The sequence below is a fragment of the Triplophysa rosa genome, linkage group LG15 (assembly GCF_024868665.1).
Source record: "Triplophysa rosa linkage group LG15, Trosa_1v2, whole genome shotgun sequence".
NCBI lineage: Eukaryota > Metazoa > Chordata > Actinopteri > Cypriniformes > Nemacheilidae > Triplophysa > Triplophysa rosa.
The window spans coordinates 23,992,289-24,001,625 of NC_079904.1; the positions used below are offsets into that span (position 1 = coordinate 23,992,289).

At 40.9% G+C, this 9,337-nt stretch overlaps 2 protein-coding genes across 3 annotated transcripts; both read right to left on the reverse strand.

Moving 5' to 3' along the window:
• Window positions 1-151: 151 nt before the first annotated feature.
• On the reverse strand, window positions 152-1,679 carry zgc:101562 (C2H2-type zinc finger protein). The gene is made up of 3 exons (XM_057353617.1): window positions 1,525-1,679; window positions 974-1,060; window positions 152-741 (listed from the first exon to the last, which is right to left on the reverse strand). Exons 2-3 carry the CDS (start codon window positions 1,038-1,040, stop codon window positions 173-175), a joined length of 636 nt encoding a protein of 211 aa, XP_057209600.1. The 5' UTR covers window positions 1,041-1,060; window positions 1,525-1,679; the 3' UTR covers window positions 152-172.
• A 1,218-nt stretch (window positions 1,680-2,897) lies between these two features.
• Window positions 2,898-8,989, reverse strand: cfap206 (cilia and flagella associated protein 206). Of its 2 annotated transcripts, XM_057353597.1 has the most exons (12): window positions 7,140-8,989; window positions 6,976-7,059; window positions 6,748-6,838; window positions 6,429-6,617; window positions 5,786-5,944; window positions 5,504-5,709; window positions 5,311-5,430; window positions 4,536-4,731; window positions 4,304-4,447; window positions 4,042-4,235; window positions 3,622-3,765; window positions 2,899-3,550 (listed from the first exon to the last, which is right to left on the reverse strand). In XM_057353597.1, the coding sequence occupies exons 1-12, from the start codon at window positions 7,245-7,247 to the stop codon at window positions 3,332-3,334; spliced, it is 1,854 nt and encodes a 617-aa protein (XP_057209580.1). In that variant the 5' UTR covers window positions 7,248-8,989; the 3' UTR covers window positions 2,899-3,331. The 2 variants fall into 2 exon arrangements, with proteins under 2 accessions (XP_057209581.1, XP_057209580.1); XM_057353598.1 differs by lacking the exon at window positions 5,311-5,430 and having other exon boundaries at window positions 2,898-3,550.
• Between the last annotated feature and the right edge of the window lie 348 nt (window positions 8,990-9,337).

Consider the following 9,337-nt stretch of genomic DNA (forward strand, 5'->3'; position numbering starts at 1 on the left):
ACGTTGTCTCAGGTTTGTTCTCCGTGTATGGTGATCTGACGTCCTCTCGGGTGTTTATTCTCCATGTACATTGATCTGACATCCTCTCGGGTGTTTGTTCTCTGTGTACGGTGATCTGATGTTGTCTCAGGTTTGTTCTCTGTGTACGGTGATCTGACGTCCTCTCGGGTGTTTATTCTCCGTGTACATTGATCTGATGTCCTCTGAGGTGTTCTGCTCGTGAGAAACTCTTCACACAGCGTGTACACTGGTAAGGTCTCTCACCGGTGTGTAAACGTACGTGTCTGCTCAGCTGTCCGCTGCGAGTGAAACTCTTATCACACTGAGCGCAGTGGAAGGGTTTGTGTCCCGTGTGTAAGCGCGCGTGACGCTGAAGTTCATCGACACTTTTGAAACTCTTCCCACACTGAGAACATTCATGAGGTTTTTCTCCGGTGTGAATTCTCCTGTGGATTTGAAGTCTTCCCGGCCGTATAAAGCCCTTCCCGCATTGATCGCACACGTGCGGTCTGTCACCCGTGTGTACGCGCGTATGCTCGAGCAGACTCTCTTTTGTTCTGAAGCTCATGGGACACTGGGAGCACGGGTAGGGTTTGTCTCCGCTGTGTATGCGCATGTGTCGTGTTAACTGCTGTCTCAGACTGAAACTCTTTCCACACTGTGAGCAGTAGTGGCACTTGATCTGTCTCAATGACGTCCTACTGATCTTCTCTTCTTTCTGAAACATCAACTCCAGTGCTTCTATAAATTCAAGAAAAACCGTAAATGCCACATAAACTTTGATTCAGTTTGAAACAGTTTAGAGTGATTTCACTATTGTTGGATCTCAGCAAGGGTGCAACAAAACTTGACCCCTGACATGACCCCTTTAAGATGCACACGACTAATCATGTTTATTAATCAGGTGGTTATTGAGCAAGTAATATCTCTTGGATCTCATCATGGATCACGTCTTTATATGTCTGACATTTACCTTCCCTTTTCACTTCAAATGGTTCCAGAGGAGTGTTATCCTCATATTCTTCTTTTGGTTGAATCATTATGTCAACCGTCTGTTTCACTGAAAAACACAAGAATATTCCATTTCAGACATTCCTCGTCAGATAACATTACACACACAATCAACATATTGAACATCAGTGTAATACTGGTGGATTTATTAAACTCTTCTATAAACAAGAACATGGATTAACTAAAACAGACGACATGTGACTCCTGTTTTGTTGCTCAGCCGAAGACAAACAGTTCAGTTTCAATGTTGCAAAGCATAAATCTTAATAGTTACTTGCAGAGCATTTACTTAGTTTGACTCGTAATATCCCCAGTATTATTGACAGTAGTGTCTAACTGTCATCATGAAATGACACAAGTAACTGTTTTCCTGCATACTTCCTTTGGTCGCAGCGAGTTGCCGCTGATCACGTGACTATGTTCGCTCGTGTCCGTTAAGAACTGAGAAGGGCGAGCGCGTTATCGTAGTACATATATTAACAGGCAAAACTTTGTTGTTTATTTGTTTCTTACCTTGATCCGAGCGACTCTCATCCGATGTGTCGCGTGATGTGTGACATCACCAACGCGTCGCACCATGATGACGAGGAAATTAAAACCCCAGATGCGTTTGACGTCACGCAACACCTGTTAATAGGATTGTTCGACTTGATGCGGCGCCGAAGATCCGTCACGCGGATGACATCAAAGTACCGCGAGAGCGATTCGAAAAACGATAAATAGTTTGCTTTCGAATCGCTCTCGCGGTACTTTGATGTCATTCATCCGCCTGTCTGTCGGATCTTCGGCGCCGCATCAAGTCGAACAAGCCTTATAACTTCTTAAGACATTTGGTGGAAAAAAATTAAGAAATTTGGCGGCATCGAATTGTTACGTGTGTGTGCATTTGATATTTATAAACTTCCAATAAAATTCCATAAATCGTCACCTTGGGTTAAGGTCCGATCGGTTTCACATCATCCCAAAATTAAAGAAATTCATTTTAAGATTTTATGATGTTTACCCATCTGGAGAGTTTCTAAGGAATGGATTTAAGAGCATATTTTCTTTCCTTGCAAATATTCTATTGCTTTTTGGCAAAAAATGCAATTATGTTTAAAGTAGGAAAATGTGGTCTGTCCTTTTTAGATTTTAAGTATGGAAACTATGAAGAAGGTGGTCAAAAATGTTTTTCTTAATTAATAATTGATTTTTGTTGGCTAAACATTTTAATCACAAATGTAGGGTTTTTTAATCACCCCCAATTATTTAAGACAATACCTAAAAACTCTGTCTAAAACAAAGAATAAAAAAGCTGGAATCCTATTAGATCTATTTGATAAATATAATCTATTATGGTATTTTCCCCTATGTATGATCTGTATTTAATAATATGGATGGTTACGTGGTATTGAGGTAGGTCTATTTATTTATTTTGTATGTTTATTTTTTTGTCCCTTTTAAATTGATCTTTTTTAATGTAAATTGTATGCCAATTTTTTTGTAACCACAAGATGGCAATGTCTGCCCATTAATTGTATTTTTTGACGTTCACATACTTCAGTATAAAAATACTTCAATATTTTTAACCAGCCATATTATTAAATATAGATCATACATACGGGAAAATATAATGATAGATTATGTTTAACAAATAGATCTAATAGGATTCTAGCTTTTTTAATTCTTAATTTTAGGTAGTGTCTTTAATATTTTTTTAATACAAACGGGGGGGGGTATTTTTTGTTTTCATAATAGGAATTATTGTACTAATATTGCAATTAGTATTCATTTGAAAAAAGTTTTTTTGTCTTTTGAATTGTCATTCACTCCAAATGTTGTTAGAAGGTTTTTTGAAAGTTTAGGAAAAAAGTGCTTGTGTTATGCTATGTAAAAAAGGTTTCACAGACCAGGCTTATGCCGATAGTTTTCAGATGTTGAGCTTTAAAGCTTTTGCATTTCAAATAGAAAAACTGATGCGGGAAGCATCAGTTTTTCTACATAAAAAACTACATAGCATAACACAAGCACAAGTATATCTTTCATACCTAAAAAGTCAAGAGACCCTAAATGTATTCTAAATCAAAATACTCTCAAATTTGTTGTCGTGAGATTTTTGGAAAAGGCCAAATGCAGATGGAATATTCTAATTCTAAACAAATCCCTTTCTGCTTAGAATAGGAAGGTAATGTCTATCTGAAGCAATCATTCTCAAGCAACACAAACAGTCTACTTATCATTGATTTTCAAATCAATGAACCTTTGTTTGCAGTTACGAGTCAAAGGCAGCAGTCAGAAAGATTTTATTTGGTTTTGTTTGCAGTGTGTCAGGCATCATAGATCATTCATCGATAGTTCTAGTTAAATCAACTTTCATCATATTTGTTTCTTGTCCTCTCAGTCCAGACAGATAGACCTGTGGTTTTGGTACGTCGCTCTCTCCGTCTCGTTTGGTCTGACTGCCGGCGTCTTTGGGAAGGAACGTCTGCGTGCTGTTTTGTCGTCTCATGTGACTCAGATCGGTCTGCATTGAGCGTGTCACTTTCTTTCTCAGATTAGCCTAAGAAACAGCGGTGTGGTTTCATTACGTGAGCTTTAGCCGTTGAACTTCTCTCTTTTGTGTTCACTCACCAGTTTAATGGCTTTTCTCCTCACTTCCCACTCGTTCCACTCATAAGACTTCACGATGTTGGTCTCCAGCGGGTGAATCTCAGTTTGTGTGCTGCTGTCACTTTTAGAGATGGCCTTCACCAGCAGATTCTGTCCCGACTGCATCTGAGACGTCAACACAACTTATTATACATGAGACCCATCTGAGCTATAATATCAAATCTAAATCATAACCTTATCATATTTTAAAAGGCATGGGAAAATATCTTCTGTGGTTGATGAAAGCTGATTGGAGGTTGTTGGTATTTTTGCATGAACGTAAAATGGAAACTGTATCCTCACACATCTGCAGCTCACGGTGCAAGGAATAAAGTTTAGGTGAGGTTTTCGAGAAACTCTGCGGTACAGATCACAGTAAGGCGTGTGGTTTTACCGCGGTACCTCAGCATAAGGTGTTACACAGGCAAACTCCTGATGCAGATGAAGCAGTTGTATGAGCTCAGCCGATGTCTTTGCCATCTCTGCCACAGCTGTGATATATTCATCCGCTCTGGACGCGAACTCACACGCAGCGCTTCTGGAACTGAAGGCGTAAAACTTCTCTCGGTGCTTCAGAACACCCACGTGTGGATTACCTGAAGAGAAAAACAGTCTGTTTATGTAGACAGCGCATGAAAACATACCTGTAGATGAATGAATGTACCTGGCACTATCAGACCCTTCTTCTGTACGAGCGTCCAGCCACAAACACCTTTATACTGCAGAGGAACGCCCTCAAAGTTCACTGCCCTCTCCGGAAACATCCACTCACACCCGCTCATGTCTGACGTCATCACAACACGCTCTCCTGAGAGCACCCACCAAACACGACCACCAATCGTCTTATTGTTATATAATGTCACAATTCATAACAACTTCATTTTTTGAGCGAATACCTGCAGTCCCAGAACACCTCTCCATGTCTGATCGCACCTGCTCGCCCTCCAGCAGTCGCTCCAGCTGATCTGGGTTCAGCAGAGACGGAGCCGACACAAAGCCTCTCAGACCGGACGCCGCGCTAGTGAGCATGCTCAGCAACATCTTCTCTCCCTCAAGCCCCGCCCACATTTCAGCCAACGCTGTGAAATGAGGCTAACACATGACACAAGTAAACAAAACATATCGTTTCTCTTTAGCTCGTCAACAGCTAGTTCAAAATGAAAGTTTATTCTTCTAGGTTCTATCCCTTTATACATGTGTACGCACACTGAATATACAGCAGTTAAAATACAGTGCGACAAGAAGTACTGCTTACATTGAATTTACACGCCACAGATCAGAGATCTCCGTAACATCTGCATTATTCCATCTAGACATCAAGTTGAGTTGAACTCAAACATTTCTCAGCAAATTGAATCAAATCCAGATTCTTTTATGGCGTTATCGTGTTTTTATTGTGTTAGCTGTTACTACTTCAAAACGACAAAACTGCAGTCTGATTGAAAAAATGCACGATTAAGAACGTGATTTTTGGATCAAATTTGCGAAGGAACACTTCCCATTTATCTGTTTAGTTTAATTGAAACGGTTTTGCACCATTTGTTGACGGTAAGCTTTTTCAACTATATTTAGGCAAGGATATTTGATTTCAGCCAACAGAAATGTGGGAATAATTGGAATAAACCAGAGTATACGTTTGCTTGTCAGTGCGTGAGATCTCGGAGAACATACAAACACTTGAGATGTGGGCACAGCAGACATGGAGTGCACCGTGTCCTGCACGAGCTTCATTCTGGACGTCAGGTCGGACTGGAGCCGCGTCACCTCTCTCGCGCACAGAATCATGTCCGCCTGATGGAAACATGGCATCACCGCAGCTCTTCAGAACAGCTCGTGATGTGATTTGATGACGTGCAGAACTCACCAGTATGATTTTGAGGAAGGCCTCGTGTTGTCGTGTGTTATAGAGAGAGTGTTTGAGCACATGTGGCTGGACGGGGCAGTCGGTGTCCTGCTCGATGATCTTCTCCAGCAGGGCTGTGTACTGCCACGCCAGACGCTGACACGCCGCCAGTTCTCTCTCCACATCTGCCGCGGCGGCGGGCAGCGTCTCGTTCAGGACGGCCGGCACTGCACATGAACGCGCGCTGCACATCAGTGCTGTTTGTCATACGTGGTCAAGGGCTTAGAAAACCAGCGGTGTTACCGTCGCGTATGGCCTCTCCTCCTCTGCTGTTGCTCTTGTTGAAGAGTCGTATGCCGCTCACGATCAGCGTCAGCTCCTTCAGCTGCTCTTCTTTGTCTTGTTTCAGAAGAGACATGAAGGTGCTGAGCTCCGACGGTGGAAACACACTCTGAAGAGCGGCTGCAACACAACACTTCTAATGCATTTCACTTTTCACATGAACGAATGATCATGTTTTTATCCGCAGGAAATTGAAACAGGACAAACTGGTCAAAATAATGAAAAAGCAAAGTGGGACGTCTGATTTGTTTTGTCTTTCACATTACTGTGGGGTGACTTTATCCCAGCTAGCACACGCGCGTCTGTAAGACGTCTTCTAAAGATCTGGAAAACATCTGCTAAACATCTTAAAGCAGTTTCACGGCCATTTCAAATCATAAACACCGTACAGATGTCTAAATGACGTCTGACAGCAGACGTATTGCAGATGAGCAAACTACGTATTGCAGATGTCTGCCAGCTGTAGTGTGATATCAGGGATGTGATTTTTTCACTTGAAATTGGACACAATACATAGAGAAATGATGATCTTAATTTTCGTTCTGCGGCTAACTTTGAGCATTTCAAAATGGTCTGTTTAATGGATGTGTTGATGGTGTTTTACCGGTGGTCTCTCGGACTGTGTTGAAGTCTGTGTTTGAGCCCAGGTTGGAGCGCTGTATGATGTAGCTGGCTATCTTTGTGTAGAGGTGGTGCAGCTCTTCTCTGCTCCTGGCTCTGGTGTCTGTGACGTCTCTGCTCAGCGACTGCACACGTGACTGCTGGATCTTCTGCTGGACGTCTGCAAACTCACCTGTCACACCACAAACACACACACTCAACACACTGATACACTGTGTGTGTGTGTGTGTGTGTGTGCGTGCGTGCGTGCGTGCGTGCGTGCGTGCGTGCGTGTGTGTGTGAATGACACGTCATGTACTCACGTCGAGATGTGTAGTTCATGTCAAAATAAACCTGCATCTGAATGGTGTTTAGAGTGGGACTGTCCTCGTCCATCAGTCTGTCCACACAAATCTCAACAAACAAACACAATGACCAAATCATTCAGATATTCTCACAGAATCATCTCATGATCTACTCCTGGAGCCTGAATGATTGCCAGATGTATAAACCATGAGATTATGTCAAATAATGAATAAATTCCCGTTTACCTCTATGAGTTTCTTTACAACTTGCTTGGTGAGAGTTCTGTCCACATTAAAATGATTCCTGGGGTCCAAAACAACAGCTTTCACCTGCAAACAAGTTAAATAATAATGAAGCAAGTTTAATGATTGTAATATTTAGGACAGTTGCTCTTTTTTATTTCACTCACCATGAAAGCGATGAGGGTTTCGGACAGAGTTGGTCCTCTGCTCAAACATGTTTGCGCGATTTCACGGATAATGTTTCTTATAACACTTTCAGCCTGAGTACGGGACATGTTTTCTCTAAAATATCAAGATGTGTTTCAAATAAACAGGTCAAGGGAAAAATATGAAGGGTTTGTGTCGCGCGCTGGTGTTATGGCATGTTGCCATAGAGATCGGCTGTTTTTATGTTGTTCTGACGCGCGCCACAAGAGGGCGCTGCTGCACCGTCAACACAATTAACCTCAGTACGAATTTCATATTAAACTTTTTTATTTATTAATATGTATTTTACCATCGTTCATTGTATAGTCTGTTAGGAAAGTACAGAGACAAAGTAACTTCCTGTGATCTGTTCAGAACTTCCTGTCTTTTTACGGTTCCTCTGATTAGGCATGTGATTAGCATTTGTACGATTTACAAATGAAGAACTCAACAACAGAATTCAGTAACACGAAATACAACAAAAAGGTCCAGAACAGCTCAGTAAAGAAGACGTAATTGACACAACAGAGAGAGAATCGCGCAGCCTGTCACAACGACAAGGAAGCGCACAGGTGACCTCTAGTGGTTACTGGCGGAAGCGCCGAAGCAGTGCAGCAGATCTCTGTTCCAAACGTCACGGAACATTGTCGGTGGGGTTCATCGATCAAAGCGTGCGTCCGTTTGAGAAAAGCGAGTGTAATATTAATGCCCTGTCTCTCAAATTTTATGTTTTGTCAAACGTTTTAATTCTTTCATTGTAAATGATTGAATAATGTACGTAGTCGCATTTATAGTGGATTATTACTACACTTTTAGGAATAAGATGACACAATTTATCTAAACCCATCCACTCATTCTGTATTTCATACACATCTGTACTTGTGTTCTGTAGTTTCCACATGAAAACTACAATCAAAACATTTCCACTCAAATCAATATTTCATCACTATATATTTCTCAGAAAGTAAACCCAAGACATGATTATCATGTATAATGAAAATAACTGATGATTAGAAACAGCTGTCTTTAATCTGTCATCAGTCTTTAGCCTATGGTTCAGTAAAAGGATTACAGAATTGTAGTTATAAAACATGTAATATTACACATGTTAAGCTTTAAAAACAATGATCTAATCAGTTACCTCGCACTGCAAATAGTAGTTATGGATCATTTCATATCAGAATCAGAATCAGAAGAGCTTTATTGCCAAGTGTGCTTGCACACAGAAGGAATTTTCTTTGGTGTTGGAAGCTTCTAGTACAGACATTCAACACAATGACAATACAATATAATACGATTTACAGTCTAAAAGATTCTAAATTGTGCATATATAAAATAAAGACTATTTTACAGAAAATGGGGGATAATAACATATAAGAGACATTGTACAGGGTAGTAAATAGTAGAATATACATATTAACAGATTGTATGTACACTTGTGCAAATGGATAATTTAGTAAGTAGAGGTAGTGTTATATACATGTATACATCAGATGTAGATATAATAAGGCACAGTAGTGCACACTATAGGAGTAGTGGAAGTGGAATATTGCTCTTAAGGAGCAGTTATCTGTTTAGGAGGGAGATTGCCTGGGGGAAGAAGCTGCTTCTGTGTCTGGAAGTCCTGGTGTTTGGTGCTCTAAAGCGCCGGCCAGAGGGCAGCAGATCAAAGAGTTTGTGTGCTGGGTGTGTGGAGTCAATGATGATTTTTCATCATTTTTTCATTTTTTGAAATCTAATAGAACCGAGTTCATCTCTAACTCCAGTTTTATCTCTTCACTTAAATAAGTTGGATTCATTTGACATTTGCTTTACTAAAACAAAACATGTTATGGCATTCAAACAAAAGATTTCTATAAAGAACTCGACGTCTTTCCTCTCTGTGTGTTTCAGGTGCGTTTCAGCACTCACTCAGAGTCTGATCCAGTGGTCGTCACGGTGATCCCAGAACCCAGAAACAACCAATCAGCAACTGGAAATCCTCGAAACAAAGAGACGAACGGTAAATCGAACACACAACCTTTGCATTGCTCGCGCAATCAATGCTCTATCAATTCAGAGACAGGAACACCAAAACAAACACATGAACAGCTACAAAGATGACTCATTTGATCGTGAAAGGATTAAAGATGAGGTCACACACGCAGTTTCTGCCAATCTCATATTAATCTTGAGTAAC